This window comes from Pararge aegeria, chromosome 24 (genome assembly GCF_905163445.1).
Source record: "Pararge aegeria chromosome 24, ilParAegt1.1, whole genome shotgun sequence".
Classification (NCBI taxonomy): Eukaryota; Metazoa; Arthropoda; class Insecta; order Lepidoptera; family Nymphalidae; genus Pararge; species Pararge aegeria.
This window is the reverse complement of record NC_053203.1, coordinates 7211728-7234130: the sequence shown is the minus strand read 5'-3', so window position 1 is coordinate 7234130 and position 22403 is coordinate 7211728. Positions and strand designations below refer to the sequence as shown.

The window sequence follows — 22403 nt, the reverse complement described above, 5'->3', positions numbered from 1 at the left end:
ACCATGATGATAATATGGGATTTGTCGATATTCCCGCCGATTATTCCCATGATCCATGCAACTGGGTCGAAATATAGACTAGTTTAAAATTTCAATGGGTACGCCGAATATTAACTTTAAAGATTATTAGATTAGAAGGTTTCGTGGAGCCTTTTTCTTTAGTCCACGATTTAAGCTAGAAACGCTATTAATAATGCAATAAAAACAATCATAGTATCTACAAACTTGATAAAGGCCTACGCAGAAACAATTTTAGCGGCGTATACTCTAAAAACAATTTGAAACTAAATTTCTTCGGTCTAAAATTTACAGCTGCTATATTAGCCATTATTGTTCTAACCCAGACTTTATGTCCACGAATTTGACTTCGCAAATGAGGTTGAAACTGATTAATATATTGAATATTGAAATAAAGGACTTTTAAAGTCTTTATTTGTATACCAGAATATAAACATTAAATATATAGAAAAAAATAAAGAAAGAATTAGAATATAAGAGCTGGCCTTATCGCTTAATAGTAATCTCTGCCAGGCAACTTTTGAATCAGGAAAAAAAAGACATACTAATACAAAAACTAGTGTACACCAATAAGACTTTGCTTAGTGCCCATTCAAGAGTCGCCCAGTCTTAAAAAAACTATTTGTTACCTATTCAATAAATAGGTGTATATAACCTTTATATTTGGAGTTCGACTCCCAGCAGGCATCTCCAGCTTTCTAAGTTATGTACGTTTTGAGTATTCATATTTTGGAAAACATCGTAAGGATTCCTGCATGTCTGAGAGTTCTCCATAATGTTCTCAAAGGTGTGTGAGGACCACGTGCTTGGTTGTCTACGGCCTTAACCCCTTCTCATTGTGGGAGGAGACCCGTGCCCTGTAGAGGGCCGGTAATAAGTTGATATGATGATGATGATGATGATGATAATGGTTTGGGTTACTAGATGGCAGCTTTCCAAAGTGGCTAGCTAAATTTGGTGTCAACTAAGATAAGAAATAGCCCTGCAGCACGGGTTTACTAAGCTAGTTTAAATACGCAAAAGTATGACGAAGGTTTCCGCCTAAACATATTAAGACAATCTATACAAAATAAGGAACCAACTAAAATCGAATGACTCGTAACAAAACTTCTTTAGACAATGCTACCTGTTCTCATCTAGATTAGGTCCTAATAAAGATACCTCTATCCCGCCTTACACGAGATAATCTGAAGCATTAGTACAGTTTTTGTCATTAGGGACTCGGAATGTCCGAATTACTATTACTTTTTCCCCTCCTTCCGATAGCGAAGCCTTCCGTATTAGAAGGGACATTGGTAATGACTTACTTGATTAAATTAATGTAACATCTTTAGCAGTATCAACTGACTTCTCAGTACTAAACAGATTACAAATCCCTGATCTGGGGGAGGAAAGCTGATGTTCATTGTTTTAAATATAGGACTGAAATCTCACTTTCTCGTAACCTCGTCGTTGACGACCTCCATGGCGCAACGGTGGGCGCTTGAAATTAAGTAGGAGTCCCGGATTAGCTTTCTGGCCATTTGGAAATTAATTTCTGAATTTTCTCTCGTCTCGTCTGGTGGGATGCTTTGACCGTGGCTAGTTAAGCACCCTAACGACAAAGACGTGACGCTAAGCGATTTATTGTTCCGGTGCGATGTTGCATAGACACTGATTTGGGGTATGGCTACTATAATCCCGAAAAGGTTAGCCCGCTACGATCTTAGACTGCATCGTTTCTTACCACCAGGTGCAGATTGAAGTAAAGGGCAAACTTGTAGTAAATAAAAAAATATTATAACAAACTATAAAGTGATGTTGCAGTGTAAGATGGTAGGTAGCTGACTAGCCCGTTAGAGTTATTTATGGTATATTATACAACACCTCTAATCGATACATACGTATCGTACCGGAACGTTGAATGACTTGTCAGCACGTCTTTATCGGTAACCTGTCCTGGCTGAATCATTCCCCCAGACCAGACCTAAAATAAGCTGAAATTAAGACGCGCGGGTGCGTGTCAGCCAATGTTCCAGCCAAGTAAAGCAGCTACCTTCTTATTATCAAACCTCCCCTATCAGAACCCTATTTCCAACGTATTGAACTTGGCTTGTATATCAAATCGCAATATAAGATAAGTATGGTAGTAGGTACATAACATACAGATTAAAAAAAACAACAATTATTCACTGTAAAGTCAACATCTCCTGAGGATGCTCCGGTTTCGGAGCGAAACGTGCGTAGAGCCATTGCCGAGGATCTGTATGGTGTAGAGTATACGGATTGTAGTAATTATAAATTACACGATACAGATTCTCCTGCTGTTCGCGGAGTATAGCAAGTTAAGCTTAATTTCCATAATACAGATTTAATATTTAATGCTGCATGAGCCTTTTATTTTCCCGGGATAAAATGTGTCTTATTGCTATCTCCAGGAGCTATCATAGTATTAAGGATTACGTGTATGATAAAAAAGCTTGGGTATGAATTGCTCTGACTTCATAGCTCAACATTAACTCGACTGTGAGATGGTGATAACAAAAAAAACCTGGCTAAGTTTGTTGTAGGCTCTTCTTAGACCAGAGCGCATTTGGAACCCTCCTAGCTTTAGTTTTAAGTTAACGAATGCAGTTATCACATTAGTGTAACATGTTAAATGTATGAACGCTTCATAAGTACCTGTGATAAGGTCTAAATTAATAAAACATTTTTGAATGTTTGGATGCAAACTATTTGAACAAAATTTTACGAAGATAAGTTTAGCGGCTAAGCCACGAATAGGTAAAGTGCAACTCTTTTAATTCCATTGGTAGCTTTTACCAGCAGCTTTTCCAGGATTCCCTGTCCATCTCCAGTCTGCAAGTTACATGTATGCCAAATTTGATAAAGTTGGATTCAACGGTTAATCGGAACATGGGTAGCAAAAAAACAGACATACACAATTTTGATATAATAAAATAAATAAATAATAAATAAATATACTACGACAATACACACATCGCCATCTAGCTCAAAGTAAGCGTAGCTTGTGTTATGGGTACTAAGATGACTGATGAATATTTTAATGAATAATATACATAAATACTTATAATATACAGATAAACAACCAGACACTGAAAAACGTTCATGTTCATCACACAAACATTATCCAGTTGTGGGAATCGAACCCACGACCTTGGACTCAGATAGCAGGGTCGCTGCCCACTGCGCCACTCGGCCATCAATATATATAGATATATTTTAGTAAGGATTGGTTATCTCGCTTGTTATAAGTCCTGTTTATTTGTTCCAGTGGCTTGCTCAACAGTGACCGTGACCAAATGCCAGGCAGCCCTTCGTACTCTGCAAGCATTCCCGTTCTTTAAACCGACCTGCCTCTGCCGGGAACCGAACGTTGACCCCGAATGCAACTCGTTCCGCGACTTTCTGTTCGATCATCCCTGCGTGTTCGTCATGAAGAAGGGTAAGATATTATTTTAAAAAACTTGTTATATATATCTTTCTTTATTCTGTGGCTAATTTTTAAGACTCTTACACGATTATTTATGAATCGTTTTAAATATTAAAAAGATTTCAAACACGCCTATCTTAGTATGGAAACCGTATCCGTACAGCGAACAGCAACGTAACAAAGAGTTTATACAGAAATAGAAAAAATATCCACCCCAAAATAACATGGAGTGAAATCGAGTATCCATTTGTCTAAATGAATTGCACTGAGATTTATTTAAATCTTTGATTGCTGATACATTTTTAACTGCAGTAGTAAGAGGTTAAAGGTGTATCTTTATAGACATTTAATCTAATAAAGTATCCACTCACCGTCAAAGCGCGCAAGACTTTAAACATATAATATAGTTTTAATGGCAAGGAAATTTTATAACCAGCATTGGGACAATAATTTGACTGATGACGACGACGAAGATTAAGCCGCGAATGTGAAATCTATAATATAAAAGCCACCAAAACATTTGTGGTAACAAATTTATCCGATCAATGGGTTTACATTTCTATGAATTAAAGCAAGTACATATATTAGAATAACAGTAACGTATACCATAAAGCCAAGACAGAATAATCTAGAAGATTTTGCATTTCAATCGCGAAGTAAGCCTCAAAATGGCTATGGATTAGCATAATTGATATTAACATGTCTATCTCTGCCTTGCTCAGCGAAGCACGTTATCTAATGGTCGTAACATCTTAATTAAATTCAAATATATATTTCTGTTTGTTAAACTACAACTTTGATGGGTTGGGTGGCTAACGGGTTAGAAATTAACTTACTTACCAAGATTCATCATCAACTATTCCTCACCGCTATTCATTAAACTGTTTGGATCTTTTGATTTCTAAATTACTTATTATACTCAGACTAACTCTTGCCCTGAGGGGTTTTTATCATCTTTCGAAACCCGTAATTTGGAGTTCAAATAATTACAGGTTAAAAGGAATCGTGATTTTGAAATCACAATCAAAGATTTTCCTTATCTTCTTCAGAATCTTGCCTTCAAGAATATCTCCAATTAGTTTTCCTTATAAAAAGCATTCAATCATTAAATCATGATACATTAAAAAGCGGGTAAATAATCGTACAAGTCGAATTAAGAATCTCTTTTTTAGATATAGGCTGTTAAGCAAATAGCACCAAAAGTAGTCCATTCAAATTCAAAACCTCTAATCCAAAGTAAGGAAAAAATGGCTGAAAAAGATTTGTAGAGCCGGTAATACAAATCTGTTGCATAACCGTGGTTTTCTATTTGGCATAGGTCCAGAAATAAAGAACCACCTGAGAGGCCGTGAAGTTTATAAAATTAGAAACGGTATCGATTTTGCTCGCCCTACATCGGGTCTGAAGTTATACCCAATTACTATTACTGGTTAAATCTGTTAGTAAGTATACATTATGCTGCAGTAGTTTAGTCGTAAAATTGTGATTAGGATTTTTTTGCGCTAAACCACATTGTACAACGTGTAACTGAATTACTAATTACTGTTGATCGGTGCATAATGAATCACTCTGTAAAAATATTGAATAAATAAATATGCTTCTTGCATATTAATTTTTCATACAAAGTAATTCAATATATTCTAAGCAACCATATTGAAGATAAAAGACCGAAACGCGCATAGTACCTACGCTAGGCGCACTTGATTTTTATATTGCATGGTATGTTAGGGCCCTATCTAATTTCTATCAGTAAAATGTTCTGTTACACAGATAAGTCTCAGAGACAGTACCTAAATAACATACCTGTAATACATGTGAAGTTATATTTCGGTTTTCATTTACACGTTGTAGATATATGAATAATATGAATTTATGAATAGATATCTCACAGAATGAGTAGGGACGGTGGATTGGTAGACTTCACAGCCCTTTGAGAATTATGGAGAAATCCCAGGCGTGCAGGTTTTCTGACGATGCCTCCAATAGCATAATTTAAAACGCTACGCATAACTTTTAAAAGTTAGAGATTCATGCCAGGTGTCGAACTCAGTCACCCCGAAAGGATTTCCGAAGCCTTTGTAGGCCCTCACCGCTATTCTAAATAATAATAAAAAAATAAAAAAAAATAGTTTATTTCGGTAAGAAACAAAGTGGCATCAATATATCGCTGAAGCTTTCTTTTAAGAGTAGTATTACTACCCCTGTGTCAGAAGACTCCGCTCTTCCATTACAATTAAAATAAACTTAACAAAATACATTAAAATGAAGGTAGGTAAACAAACAAAACAAGAGATACAATGATATACAAAAGGACAGACATGTTATAAAGAAATTTAAATGATAATAAAAAAATAACAACCTATAATATACAAAATAAGTATGCGTGTTTCTGTGTATGTTTGTGTGTGTGTGTGTGTATATGTATGTGTATGTATTCTGACATTTTTGTAAAGAAATATATTTTGAATTTGAATTTTTGAAAAACCTTTGCCTATAAACCGGTATCCAACAACCTGAGGCGTAGGTGTTAAGACTCATATACCTGTAATCACACCAGCAAACACGCCCTTCAGACCAGCTCAAAGCAATGCTGCTTTGAGCTGGTCTGAAGGGCCATCAAAAACCACTCCACTTTAGTAGTGTTTCCCGACCAGGCGGTTCTTTTACCTCTAATGTTTGCCATAAAATGGGGGAAATGGGAAAAGCTTGACAGCTAGCAGCATTGCTAGCTGTCAAGCTTTTCCCACTGACTGACAAATTCCACTTGCATGTGCAAGTGGAATTTGTCAGTCAGTATATTGCTTGTACGAGTAACTTGTATGATTAGCTTGCACCAGTAACATTTTCAATATCGTTAATCGCGCGAGTGAAATTACCAAAATTTTCGGTACACACTTAACATGCAATCTTACCATGCAAAAATCTAGTGGGTATTAAACTCATCAATATTGTTAAGAAAACTCTTAATTTTTTACATTATCCACAGGTTTATCAAGCGATAATTGCTTGTAGTTATATAATGTATCAGAGCAGCTTATTGTACCTCCTAAAGACTATGCTAATTTAACTTCAACGGTATTGTTAGCTAATCGATGATATAATAATGGATCTGTAAACGTTATAGCAAGAAACTCTTGCAAGACTTACGCAAATGAGCTTGCAAGTGAGAACGCTCCAGATTGCATGCGATCTTCAAGATCGCCTGCGATTTATTTATTTATTTATACTCTTTATTTGTACACCACTCAGAAAAATTAGACAAAAAACAGAACAAACACATTAAGAATGAAGCAGGATACAAAAGGCGGCCTTATCGCTAAGTAGCGATCTCTGCCAGGCAATCTTAGGATTAGGAAAACTAAAAAGAAAACAAATAGGTGGGGTACACTATTTAGTACATACATACGAATATCTACATACTAATACATAAACCAGACTACACAAATACAATAATACTATTGATAAATATAAAAAATAAATATACTAATACTATTTAAGTATTTATGGTATATTAAGATATGTATTATGTGGTTTAGATTTAGTTAGGTGGACACAGGTATAATCCGTCGCTTGCAACGGATTGCTAACTCCAATCGATTTCCTAGTGTATGGATTTCAGTAGCAGCATTGCTAGCTGTCAAGCTTTTCCCATTTCCCCCATTTTATGGCAAACATTAGAGGTAAAAGAACCGCCTGTTCGGGAAACACTACTAAAGTGGAGTGGTTTTTGATGCTTCAATATTATGTTCTTAATTCTGTGGCCTCTAGCTTATCGTGATAGATATCACTCGCTTCAACGGTGAAGAATAACAACGTGAGGAAACCTGAATGGATAAGAATTCTCTACAATGTTCGCAAAAGTTGACTACGGCTTAAACCCTTCTAATTCTAAGATAGAAATATTAAAAATAATAATTATCTTTCCACGACCACTATAAATTCTTACTACAACATACAACTAAATATAAAAAAAAGATATAAATAAATAAATATAAATAAAACACAATAATTAAAGCGAGCCAGTGGATAGGACCCAGCACGCACCTCTTACTTTTCTTAGTTATGTGCATTTAGAAATTAAAATATCACCTGCTTCAGCGTTGAAGGGAAACCTTTTGAGGAAACCTGCATGCCTGAGAGTTCTCTATAATATTATCATAGGTGCGTGGAGTCAACCAATCCGCACTGGGCCAGCGTGGTGGACTACGGCCTCCTCCTTCCCCCCGCCCCCCCCCCCCCCCCCCCCATTATAGGAGGAGACCGGTGCCCTGTCGTGGGCCGGTAATTGGTTGATATGATGATGACGATGTACTCTTTATTTACAGAAAAGGACCCGTACCCAGTTGAGACCCTGCCAACCTGCACGTATGCCCTCAGCGTTTGCCACAACGAGAAAGCCTGCTCGGTGCTATTCGAACGCTTCAAGAACTCTTGCAAGGCACGCGAAGGCGAATGCCGTATGGAAGACAGGTACTGAAAATCACATCCCCACCAACCCGCAATGGAGCAGCGTGGTGGGTTTATGCTCGAACCCGTAATTAGTCTAGCGGTTGGTGTATTAAAATACGGACTAAGTCGTGCCAAGAATTGTAAAATATTTGGTTTTCTGTTCAAAAACATTCTTAGAACCAGCTTAGAGTTAGGAAATTTTCGGTGTCCACCCTAGTGCTTGGAGATCTCGTGCAAAGCACGCGAAGGCGAATGCCGAATAGAAGACAGGTACTGAAATTCAAATCCCCAAACTCGCAATCAAGCAGCTTGGTGGGTTTATGCTCCACAACCCTCCCATCCATTAAATAGGAGGTATGTGGATAGCAGTGGAATATTAGATAGCCTGATGATTATAACCCTGGAGTTAGGAAAAGGAGGTTTCCATCCCAGTACCTTACTCAAAGAGCACGCTCAGCCTCAGTATCGGCCCGGAATATTTTACGAGTATATAATGGTATGAGTATGGGTGATAAAATATTCGGTGTTCTTTTATGTTTTAGTATATTTACTGTATAATGCATCTGCAGTTTTTTCTTAGTATGCCTTTGGTTGCCTTTAGTTGCCTTTAGTACGCCTTATATATCTTCCAGGCAACTAATTTTGGTTGCCCGGAAGGTAAAACTATGTCGTCCTCTCTGGCGCAGCGGTGATCACTGTGGTTTTAAGTGGATGTCCACCATCTACAGAAAAGACCACAGCGTTCTCTGTGCCAAAGAGGTCATAAACTTAACATAGCTTTTAACGTGTATTTTTTCAAACGTTTCCATGACAAACGAGCCAGTTACTTTATTACAGTTAACTGAAATAAGCACGAGTTAAAATCGTCCGATGCATTAATAAATATGAAACTGGGTGACCTAAAAGTACACAATGGACATCCATTAGGAGATTACATTGGGGATTTCGCACATTGGCCGCCAGGCTTGGTGCCCGAACAATAATATGGTTATAAAGCGTTGATTATAAAGCGGTTTCACAGTACCTATTAAATAATTAACTAGGATAGTGTAATAAAGTGAGAAATTTAAAGAAGAAGTTGTAAAAGAAACACTTTATTACGTGCAATACAGGAAAAGAAACAGTAAGGAGTATACAGTACACAATGTAGACATGCAAAGTCGGCCTTATTGCTGCAAGCAATCTCTTGCAGGCAACCTTTTTAGATAGGACTTACAGCAAAAGAAATATCAACACTCCAGGCACTATCCCGTGCCTGGAGTGTTGATATTTAAACATGAAAACCAAAATGTATAGATACAAATACATACTTAGATAATTTAAATAAATATACATAATATATGAATATAAATTTACATTTTATATATAAATATATGTAATATACGTAATATATATAAGTAGATGAAAATAACCCAGTATAAAACTAAGAACTGGTTTAGCTATCTGGTTTCGTTGTGGATGTTTTTTTCTTTAAATTTCATTACTGGTTTAATTTACATAATTTTAATTCAGAAAATAAATATATAATAAAATCAAAATCCATCAAGTGTTAGGTAAGTGTTTAAAATTTTTGAAGAAACATTTTGAGTATTTGCAGTGTTTTTTCCGAAATATTAAATGAACAAAATGCCAACGAGCACTTTTCCAAATTCGAACAGAATTTTCAAGTTGGGACAAATTGCTCCCAAATGTTTTCCGATTCGATTCGACTGTAAACTTTTACCTTTTGAGGGAAAAATAATAGTTTGGTTTGTTCAACTGTTATTTAGTTTTTTCAGCTTGACAAAGCAAAAGTTTCGCTGTAAATTTGTACGATAACTTTGTATTGTATTGAACAATAAGCTTAGTCTGTAGCAACTTTAAAAGAGAAAGCTTCTTACAATAGACACCTATTGTATGGATATTTTTGAACTTAAATTTTCGGTTAATGTATATAGATATAGGTATTCAGATTATCATCTCTACCTCAGGCATCCACGGCTTATTTATTTATTGTTTAATATATTAAGTCCACTTTCAACCATTCAGCATAAGATCCAAGCACTCGATGATACAATACTGGTGTCTTGCAAGATACAATTTTTTTACTAGCCTATAGCAGTCCACTTATGGATTAAAGGCCTCTCTCAAAGGGAAGGTTTGCCTATAATCACCAGGCTGGGCCGTAGGGTTTATTTGACATTTATCTTTAAAAATCCCTATCCCTATCTCTAATCCCTACTAATATCATAAATGTCAATGTAAGTTTGTTTGTTATGCTTTCACGCAAAAACTTCTGAACCGATCCTCATGAAACTTTGTACACATATTCTTAGAAGTGTAAGAAGTAATATAGGATACTTTTTATCCCGACATTAAGCGGTTCCTTTGGGAGAGGGGATGAGTGTTTGACGATTTTACACCATAACTCCGACAAATTATAACCGATTTAAATAATTATTTTTGTACTATAGAGGTTATAATATGTGTTTTATTTTGCCCTGACTGTGGTTGGAGATAGAGGACAGAACTCCTCAGCGGACAGCAGCAAACCCCTCATTTAAGGCTTAGCGATACTGAATACTTTAGTTTTTTTTAGATCTACTACAAATTTAATGCCACATCAAAATCAAAATCAAACGCAGACGAAGTCGCGGGCAACAGCTAGTATATAATATAAGGTTTTTGACCAGGATAGACATTAAGCAGAAAGATGACATAAAACAGGAAACCTTTCTACTTTATGAGTTCTATACAGGTTTAGGTAGGCACTTCTTTTGTGTGTGTATGAAGCGCACGCTGGTGGTATTGGCTCGACGTGTAAGGATGTTATATGTATTGACTGATGATATCTATATATTTGTATTTATTTATCTTCACTGTTGTATTTATATATTTATTGAAGTAATTAAATATTTTTCTACTAGTATGTGTCTATATGCTACGCTATTGGCTGCGTGGAAGATATTGCTATGTAGCAATAAAGCCAGCAAATTGTATACGCTGTTTTATGTACTGTTTGTGTTCTACAATAAAAGTATATTCATAATGTTTTGATTTCACTCCTATTGACGGAGAAAGCTGATGGCTCACCTTAAAACAATCGTCTATACACAAGCAATACTTCGCAGAGCAACCAAGAAACACAGACCGCAACGTGCCACCCTGTATACATCAACCAGTTCATCGGTAATTCTTTCATCTTTAAGGCAATTATGCTCTGGAACAATCTGCCTGCTGAAGTCCGTGGAAGTAATTCCCTTCCGATATTTAAGAGTCGTCTGAAGGACTACTACCTCTCTTTGGGTGTTGGCAGTTGAAGTTGTTGCTTTATTACTGTCTGTAAATTATGTATTAAAATCTACTTTTATATAATATTATGTATATTATATATATTTATATATCTTCTTCTCAGTCGGTTCGCTCTTGTCAGAGCGGTCGTGGTCGTCACTTAAGGGTTGTGGCGCGCTTGACTATTCGTCGCCACTCCTCTCTGGCAACTGCCTTTAGCACACTCATGTATTTATATATATTATATATATTTTATACTTATATATTACGTATATTTATTTAAATTATCTATGTATTAGTATCTATACATTTTAGTATTTATGTAAATATTACAACACTCTTGGCACTATCCCGTTCTCTTGCTGTAAGTCCTGTCTACAAAGGTTGCCTGTAAGAGATTGCTTGCAGCTATAAGGCTGCCTTTGCATGTATACATTGTTTACTGTTTCATTAATGTTTCTTTTCCTATGTGTATGTTTACGTGCAATAAAGTGTTTCTTCTTCTTCAATCTGATGCCTAGATTTTAAGCGTCAAGCACATTTAATGAGACCGGTAGCCTTTATATTTTTTTCTTTCTCATTATATTTTCTCTGTGGGAGAATTTGGGTTATGTGGGATTTCTACCCACTAAAACCCCCTCGGTAGCCAGCCTCAGTACATAATGGGAGGCTCCGGGATCTCTTAGGAACGCACCGGTGCCTCCCTTGCACAACGCTTATAGCTCGTCCCGGGAAGATTTACGATTCCCGATTTCCTGTAGGTACGTCACTTTGTAGAGGTGATGGTGTCAGACCGTTCTCGACCCTGATGTTTCTTCGTCTGGAACTATTGAGCAGGTGAACGAGCGTTGTTAGCACCAGCTCTCGGGCGCTGTCTTCTCCGAGCAGGATTGGCTCGCTCTCGATCTCGCTCAGCAGCCTCCTTCTTGGTGACATTTTTGTGTCGCCTCACAACCAATCCGACACAGGTACTCCCCGAAACAACCATGCCCGGTGAGTACCTGAGTCAGTCTAAAGGTTACATTTCCACTTTTCCTTGACAACCAGACCTCGAAGTTTGGTATGGCACCAACAGCGCGAGACCGGCAGCCTAGCCTTTCAGAGCGAAACACAGCATTGCAACAATGCTGCTTGGCCGCAGAAATAAGCATGGCGTTATCATTTCCCCGGATGAGCTCTGTTACATAAAGCTCTACAACTAACTGAAGGATGTCAATCTCGTGCCTGTTTGTTCCAGGGAATCTTGCCGCGAAGCCTGGGCCGGACTCCGCCTGTCCCCACTCTTCGGCTGTATCTGCCCCAACACACACATGAAGAAACGCTGCGACCGTATCTTCGCCGTAGTCAACCACAACCCCTGTGTCGGTAAGTGCTACCTACCGCTACATGTGCTAAGGGTTTTGAGCGAGAAACTGTTTTTATTTCACCACTATCCCTACTAATATTATAAATGTCAATGTAAGTTTGTTTGTTATGCTTTAACGCAAAAACTACGAAACCGATCTCCATGAAACTTTTTATACATATTCTAGGAGGTATTTATTAGAAATAATATAGTATAATTTTCATTAAAAAAAAAATTACCTAAGATTAAAAAATGTTTGTGAAAAAATCTCAAAATCTCATATATAACTAAGTACGCTGCCTCCCAAAATTACGCGGGCGAAGCCGCGTGGCACATCTAGTATTATATTTACATACGAGTACGTGAGTAGCAGCATTTCGATTAATTTTATTGTTTACTAGCTCTCACGGCGTACTTCGTACCGCGGATCTTTTTTTTTTGATGAATGTTATATTTAAATATTTATTATCCTATTCCGAACTAACAGAAATCCAAAAAATCAAATATCATAAAAATTGGTCCAGCCGTTCTTGAGTTATAAATGGTGTAACTAACACAACTTTCATTTATATATATAAATTAGAACTTCGAATACAAACATAAGTAGGTACCAGGCGTTTTTTTGTATTACTCGTTTATGAAAAGTAAAACATTAATTAATTAAATACAAGGATATAAATGTATAGATGCATTCCTGCAAAAACATGTTTTTATAATTCGAGACAAAAAAAAAACAGCGCCATCTGTATGAGTATTCACGAACTATTACGGACCAATAATATTGTTCAATTAAATAAATAAGGCGTACTTCAACTGACACCAACTTTTAAATCTCAGAACGTAAAAACACTCCATAAGTAATCTGACGTTATGCCACGATTATTAATAAGATTCAGTAGGTTAGTTCCCTGGATGTTTTATACCGACAGGTGCAAATATTAATTATTGCAAGTTCAAAAACAGAATTTACAGAACCTATGCTGACTTTCTTGGCGCAATGGTCAGCGCTGTGGTCTTATAAGTGAGAAGACCCAGGTTCGATGTCCGGTAGGGGTTATTTGGGAATTTATAAGTTCCGAATTTTTTCTGGTCTGGTCAGATGGAAGGCTTTGGCCCACAATCGTTCCGGTACGCTGCCGCATAGAAACCGAAACAAACAAGGTCAACCGATGTGTTAATGGATTATGGTTTGATTACAACTGCCATACCCTAACATGTTAGCCCGCTATCTTAGACTGCATCATCAGTATCATAAATAGACCAGCGGATATATTTTTGTGTCTATAGAATTCTTTTCACGTCCACTCCAATATAAAGTCAGTGGCAAAGTAGGTAATATCGCATCCAATAAAGCAAGTTGATTCAATATAGAGGAAAGTTTGATTCATGGTGAGAAATCCCGCTGAGACCGTATATTAATTAATAAGGCTGCCGATATCGGATAATTAACTATATGTACCTACAATTAGGTACTTTATTACAGAAACTAGGTTTGTTTTCAACTTTAATTGCTCACCGCTTAATTCCTATTTATTTATCAATATCATTTCCCTGGCTGATTTGATTTGATTGGATCATCATCCTGAACCAATTAATAACTGCTGGGCATTGGCCTCCGCTCTCATCTAGAGTATCCACCACGCTAGTTCTTTGTGGGTTGGTGGGCTTTAACAATTATTATCAAATCCCATAATCCCAGATTTGGATCATACAGCAAACATCATACATATTTATAGGATCGGTGATCGCAGTAGATGGTAGGACTAGAACAGAAGACGCTGCTGCCCGTTTTCAGTTATATTCACTTGATCGATCGTTGGTGACATCTGTATTCTGCTCTGCCCTCACCGTACGGCATGGTTTATTAATGCCGAGAACTGAGATTTTTTATCATCATTTTTATATTTTAACTAGCTCTTGCCCGCGGCTTCGCTTACGTTAAGTTAAAATTTTGTTTTGGTAAATTTTAACTACAAGAGTTTAAAAAAATGTCTTGCCGCTAATAGAAATAGATGAACGCAAATTACATAAAAAAATCAGAAACTTTCATATAAATTTTCATCCCTTATTTGAAGCCTTTGGCAATTTTTAAAATATGTGAAACGAGATTTTTTTTTTTTAAACGTAAACCTAAAATCAAAGTTTCATGAAATTACCTTGAAAAATAAATGAAGGATTTTATACAAATTTTCATCCCCCATTTAGGTCCGATATTTTATATTTTCCGTCACCGTTAGCACCGCAAGTTCGATTCTTATTGCTTAAATAAAAAAATACTTAACATAGCTGCGAAAAGTTAGAGATTACGGGGATAGAATTCGCTTCCCGGTTAGGCTGTAGCCGCAAACACTAGGCTATGAAGGCTTGTTATTTGCGTTATATACATCGTTCAAATCACTAGAACAGATTGTCAAGGGGCAATCATTTCAAAATCACAGAGAACCACTTCAGTTTTATTTATTTGTACAGATCAAAGACATTATGAATGCACTCAACCTTACCATCGCTGAGAAAAAGCTGAGAATTTAATTAGCTCTTATGACTTTATGAATCATATATAAAAAGTAGTAACCTACTTTGTTTTATATAGTTTTAGTATATTTGTAAATATTTCTTTCCATTCATATTTTTTTTTACTTTACTTCCTAAAGTTTTTGGCCACACCCTCACTCGTTTTTCTCTCACGTCCTAAGGTAGACTGGTAAAAAAATTACTAAGGATTAAGTCCGCGTTTTGTGAACCGTTTATTTTCGGTTGTGCAATGAAGTTAATTCAAATTATATTATAGCCATACATATAACTATTTGCTCGTAATTTCATCCGCATTTTTTGTCGAATTTATAAAAATCCCTTAAGTACTGTGATTTAAAAAATTACGAGTGTATAAAGTATTCTATGTCGAGAAATTATTTTTAAAATTGGTTTATAACTGGTGTAGTAAACTTCTATTATTTTGAATATTGCTTCGAGTTAGAGTAGATCGGATAGATTAAAGTGGCTTACGATGTTCAACGATAATAAAATGCCACGGACACACAAACACACATACACACACACACACACAAAACACGTCAAGCTTATAACAGTCCGTTGTTTTTGCGTCGGGGGTTAAAAAAACAATTAAATGAAAAAGTTAGTTATATTGCCCCAGATTAATTCGCTAACTACGACACTAATATGATAAAACAGATTTTACGTGCTGCAAAAAGTATCTGACTTTTCCGCTGACCACAAATTTAATATTTCATTTAACGTGACCGCTTTTCCAGTAAACTTTTGACCACAAATTTTATGTTTTCCTTAGGGTTGCCACTCATGCAAAAAAATATTGATTAGATTTTCCTAAAAAATATTTAATAGTAGGTATAGCCGATTATGTATACGTTAAAAAAATCGTGAGTATATGATTTTAAATAGTTTTAATTAGACACAATGCTTTTTTTTGGTTAGGTCTTGATTGCAATCTCACCTGGTGGTAAGTGATGATGCAGTCTAAGATGTTAGCGGGCTTACCTGTCAGGGAGTACGCCAATAATCGAGTACTACGTGACATCGCACCGGAACACTAAATCGGTAACTAGCCACGGACAAAGCCTCCCACCAGACCAACAATATAAATTACCAAATTGGCCCTGCCGGAAATCAAACCCGGGACCTCCTATTTAATTCACAACCAGTCATCGTTGCGCCAGGGAGGTTGTCAAGAAATGAAATGGTGATAACAAAAACAACATTGGACTAAGTTTATAGTGGCATAGACGAGAGTGTGTTTAGAATCGTCGTACAGTTTATTGTAAAGAAATAAATTTTGATTGTTTTAGTACAATTCAAGTCTTTATTTTACTTGAATAAAGTTAAAAATATATTTCTAAGCAATGAAACAAAAAAAAACTTTTAATTCCTACCAAAAATGGCCGTAACCCATAATTTCGCCTGCATGTCCTACCTCCATATCGAAGTATCGAGCCAATTAAAATATGTAAGGTGGCGTGACCTAAGTAAATTTTTCTTCAGTAACATGTAACTTAGCATGCTCACAGCTGTTCGGTGTTAAATACCTTTAAGTGGATAAATGCGGTCATAACATTTAATTGCATATGAGTGCGTGCAATAAGTTTTAACCAAGTTCTGGACACTAGTACAAATACGTACCATACCTAGTACTTTTTTATTTTCTAATGCTACATCATTCAAGTATTTCTTGACGGCTGAGTGGCGCAGTGGGCAGCGACCCTGCTGAGCCCAAGTTCGTGGGTTCGATTCCCACAACTGGAAAATGTTTGATATTGAACATAATTTATTTCAGTGTCTGGGTGTTTATCTGTATATTATAAGTATTTATGTGTAAATAATAATATTCATCAGCTATCTTAGTACCCATAACACAAGCTACGCTTACTTTGGGGCTAGGTGACAATGTGTGTATTGTCGTAGTATATTTGTTTATTCATTTATTATTAATTCTCCTTTCTTATATTAGAGATTAGTTATTAGAGACTCTTAAATTGAATAGTAACTTTACATCGGCTTATGTCTTCGTCAGCTATTTCGAACGTTCAAAATTCAAAATTCATTTATTTCAAGTAGGCCTACTTTATAAGCACTTTTGATACGGAGAGTGTCTATTTGTAGTGACTCTTCTTGTAGGTCACGAAGTCTCACAATTCGAATTAAGACCGTAGTGAATAAATCAGCTGAGCATATAATTAAATTAAATAAATAAATACGACAATACACACATCGCCATGTAGCCCCAAAGAAACCGCAGCTTTTGTTAAGGGTACTAAGATGACTGTAGATGGCTGATACCTATCAGCCAGGTAGACAACCTATTTATTGATACAATATATATCGACGTTTTTTATCCCTATGTGACGTGGTGACCGTCTCACATAACCGCAATCCTTTCTTAAATAAAATACGAGTACAAAATAATTGAATAAACTTGCGACTTTATTACTAAAGATCCAATATCCAACCCTAAGAAAGTAGAGAGGTCCTAATCCGCTACGTTCGATATGATGCCGAACCCAATAACATCTTAATGCTGCAAATCCATTTAAGCTTACCTACTTCTTATTTTAACTTTTGCTTTATGAACCTTCTTTAGTTAAGATAATAGATTAATAGTTTGACGAACTCCATGGCGCGGTGGTCATCGTTTTGGTCTTATAAGAGGCAGGTTGCAGGTTCAATCCCCGGAAAGGTCAATTTGCGGAATCTATAATTTCAGAATTTTCTCCTCTGTTCTGGGAGGCTGCTGCCGTGGTTGTTACAAACCTAGATTAAGGGTTCCAGTAAGATGCCGCGGCCGGGTACGGGTTAAATAAAACTGGCATACCCATAAAAGAAAGAAAGAAAAATCGTATTTATTGTCACACATTTGTGTAAAATGTTACATTTGTGATAACAAAGTCGCTAACATAACAGGTTAAACCGTTACAATCTAAGACGGAACCATCACTTAATACCAGGTGAGATTGCAGTCAAGTGTTAAATAAATTGAGATTGCTAACAAATCTTAGTTCGATCATGTAAAATTTATTGTTGGGAAAATCTCATAAGTATAAAAAAAAACACTGAATCAAATAAGATGTTATAATAACAAAAAAATCTATTATCTTCTTAGATTAGTTATTAGAGACTCTTAAATTGAATAGTAACTTTACATCGGCTTATGTCTTCGTCAGCTATTTCGAACGTTCAAAAATTCAAAATTCATTTATTTCAAGTAGGCCTACTTTATAAGCACTTTTGATACGGAGAGTGTCTATTTGTAGTGACTCTTCTTGTAGGTCACGAAGTCTCACAATTCGAATTAAGACCGTAGTGAATAAATCAGCTGAGCATATAATTAAATTAAATAAATAAATACGACATACACACATCGCCATGTAGCCCCAAAGAAACCGCAGCTTTTGTTAAGGGTACTAAGATGACTCATGAAAATTTTTAAGAATTATACACATAAATACTCATAATATATAGATAAACACCCAGACACTGAAAAACATTAATTTTCATCATGCAATCATTTTGCATTCAGAAAGCAGGATCGCTGCCCATATTGCCAATCGGCCTTTAATTAGAATACAAGAAAACAACAATAAATTCGTCTAGAATTCGAATTCTTAATATACACAATCAAAAAGACGATTTTCTAAAAATAGATTAATCAACCCTAAGAAAGAGAAGACCTTATCTGCCTCTATCGAGATGAGCCTGACCGCAATAAGACCGTAATTCTCGAAATCTATCTCTAACCTTTCTTCTCATCCCTTGTCATGTTTTCTCCTATTGCGTTATGAACTGCCTTCTAAGAAGAGCAATAAATTACTCTTCAGATACTGTATTAGCTGAATAATTGAAGTAGAAAATATCATGACAGTATCTATAAAAAGAAAAAATTTAATTTGAAAAAAAACCGTGTGTGTTCTTATGTACACGTGTTAGAACTTATACTTCTTTGGCGTAACAAGATAAAAATCTTTTCAAATTTTTTTATTCTATGTTTGTAGAAAAAAACCACAAACAATAGAAAAAAGGTATTTAATACATTGAAAGTTTTATTATAACGCATTATCTACTTATTTTAAGTTTATTTAAATATCACAAAAAAATTGACAAAGTAAACGTAATTAAATTTGGAACACTAATAGAATCGTTATCGGATAACAAAGTTTCACTCAACATTACAATTTTTGTACAATTGAATCAATTAAATCACCGGAATGAGCCCGTAGACTTTAACAATTGAAAGTGTACTGTGTACACTGTCAAACCTTACAGCTAACTTCAGGGTGTAGATTTTTGTGACGGTGTGCGCGCGCATCGCAGAAATTTACCCTCATCATTTTTCCCTAACGCGCCAAAAGAAGTATAACTTCAATAACTGAATAAAAGGTCGACTTTGTAACAATAGATCCATCAACCCGAATAAAATTGAGAAGACCTTCTCCGCCTCGTTTTATCAACCCGAATAAAGTTGAGAAGACCTTCTCCGCCTCGTTCGAAATGAGCCTGACCCCAATAATACCGTAATGGTCTAAATCTATCCGAAATCTTCCTTCTCATCCCTTGCCATGTTTTCTCTCATTGTGTTATGAACTGACCTCTAAAATAAAGCAATAATTTACACTACAAATACTGAATTAGCTAAATAACTAAGTCTAAAATAAATAAATATACTACGACAATACGCACATCGCCATCTAGTCCCCAAAGTACGCGTAACTTGTGTTATGGATACTAGGATAACTAATGAATAATTTTATGAATAACTAGCTGTACCCTGCCACGCTTCGCTGTTGCACATTGTTATTGAATAAATAAATAAATAAATAGATAATCCTTGAAAATAAATCAATTCTTGATGCGTATTAAATATCATGCTAAAATTTCAGCCTGATTGGTGCAGAACTTTTTGAGTTTTCGAAGCGTACACAAACCAACATAACATTTTTATATATATAGATATACATTAATACTTATAATATACATATAAACACCCAGACACTGAAAAACATTCATGGCCATCACAAAAACATTTTCCATTCGTGGGAATCGACCCCACCTTGGACGTTGGCCTTGGACTCAGAAAGCAGGCTCGCTGCTCACTATGCCATTCGGCTGTCAAGTTGAGAGTTGAAAATATCATTACAATATAAAAATAAATAATTGATTTTAAAAATAAGCAAGCGAAAAAGCGACTTTGTAACAATAGATCCATCAACCCTAAGAAAGTTGAGAAGGCCTAATCCGCCTCGTTCGAGATGAGCCTGACCCCAATAAGACCGTAATGCTGTAAATCTATCCTAAGCCTTCCTACTTATCCCTTGCCTTATTTTTACCCTTTGCGTTATGAACTGACTACAAAAATAAAGTAATAATTTACTCAACTTTGTTAGGGTTGATTTTACCCGTGACTTTGCACGCTTGTAACTTGTGTCCAGCTGATTTTCACTGATGTGGATTGGCAGCATTATGGCTTTTAGTTCTGTTTATAGATCGTATGCCCGTTATCAATTAATCTAAGAATCGCTTTAATCGGATGCCTAGTGATTTAGTTGATTCTTAGTAAAAAAACGTTTCACGAATTCTTATGTGATGTCTAACAATGTTAGGCGCTGTCTAAGTTACGACACCGATTCGGAGGATCTTGACAGGAACTTGACATTTGAAAAAATAAAAAATAGTTTTTTTTTTAATAACCTTAAATCCATGACCACGAAAAACTCAAATTATGATAATACAATACAAATACAACACCTTGTGGCAAGAACCATAGACCATAGTTAGGTTATACGAGTTACCTAGTTAAAATCTAAAATCAAAATACTAACAAATGCTTTTATTTTAGGCCAAATACCCATATTACAAAAATTAAAACAAAGATACTGTAACTACTTATAAAATTGCCTTTAAATAAAAATTTATAAATAATATCTATCAAATAAAAATGGCAATTGAATAAGAAATAGAAAAAAGGTATTGTTTGAATTATTGAAAGTTAACCGTCAAACCTTTTTTTTTGAACTAAAATGTTGACTATAGCTAACTTCATGGTGTCGGTGTTTTGAGGCGGTGTGCGCGCGCATCGTAAAAATTTACTCTTACCGTTTTTCCCTAATTCGCCAAAAGAATATAACTTCAAAAACTTCCTTTGACGTCTCTTTCTTTTTTCTTGACGCAATTAATAAACTGCTCAAAACTTAGTTCTGTTGTCGGTGAATATTACATTCAGGAAATAAAAAAACAAAATCCAAATAGAATTTTATCTCAACTTCACGTTAGGTGTTGCGTCGAGTGTCACCTAGGTGCCTAGGCTGCCTCTTTACGCCTCTTTTTAGGTTAAGTGTCGTCGACATAAACTTTGACTTGAGTATAAGATTTGATGTAGCCTGTACATGTAGATACTATGTTATACGAGACTTCTCAATAAGTAGGAACGGTTTAGCAAGTTAAATGTATCCAGCCCTGGGGCAAGCCATGGTACCTGACGAAGACATTTTGACGACCTTCCTGGCATAATCTTATACTGATATATAAAGCTGAAGAGTTTGTCTGAAGAATTTGTTGTTTGTTAACTAAAACGCGATGATCTCAGAAACTACTGGTCCGATTTGTTCACAAAGTTGTCTCTCTTCAAGACGATGTCGCGAGGCAATTTGGAAATTAAAAATTTCTGAATTTTTTCTGGTCTGGTCTGATGGGAGGAATTAGCCGGCTAAGCGATTACCTTTGGTATTATGTCATGTAGGAACCGATGAGGGCTTATAATGCCATGCCCCTAACAGGTTAACCCGCTACCATCTTCATATAAGATGGTAGCGGGTGAGATTACAGTTACGGGCTAACGTGTAGAGGAATAAAAAAAACCGATACAGGAAGTTTATTAAGCGCTCTAAGTAAGTCATCAAGTATTTGAAAAAAGAAAACTTTATTTTTTACCGCTTTTGTTTTTCTTTCTCTCTTATCTTTCTCTTTATTTGTGACAAAACATAACATGTAATAATATTACATTTAATTAAATATTCATTCAGATTGTTTGTTTAACAAACGCGTTCACAAATAAATGGTACGACTCTAGAATAATGTTAAATTTCAATTAATTCGAACGTGCTCAATTGAATGAAAATTAAATTGAAAGATTTCATTACCTTCATCCATACATAATACATACCCATTAGTCTAATGGTTAACAGTTCAACGACGTATCGTAAAGGGTTCAATTCCTAATGAAATATAAAATATACGAGAAAAAGAGTTGAGACGGAATGCTCGGTAGACATGAATCTTTAAAGTTAATAGTTGGCTTAATAAAACATATGGAGTAAAAATACATAAAAAATTCTTTCGTAAATAATAAATTATCATCTACATTTTTAT

The 22403-nt window shown here is 35.7% G+C and overlaps 1 protein-coding gene across 1 annotated transcript in view; it reads left to right on the top strand.

Annotated features, from left to right (window-relative positions):
* Nucleotides 1-22403, top strand: part of LOC120634501 — a 70164-nt gene that overhangs the window by 15545 nt on the left and 32216 nt on the right. The window contains 3 exon segments of the mRNA XM_039905159.1: nt 3293-3463; nt 7777-7921; nt 12408-12535. Coding sequence (XP_039761093.1) covers nt 3293-3463; nt 7777-7921; nt 12408-12535 — 444 coding nt within the window.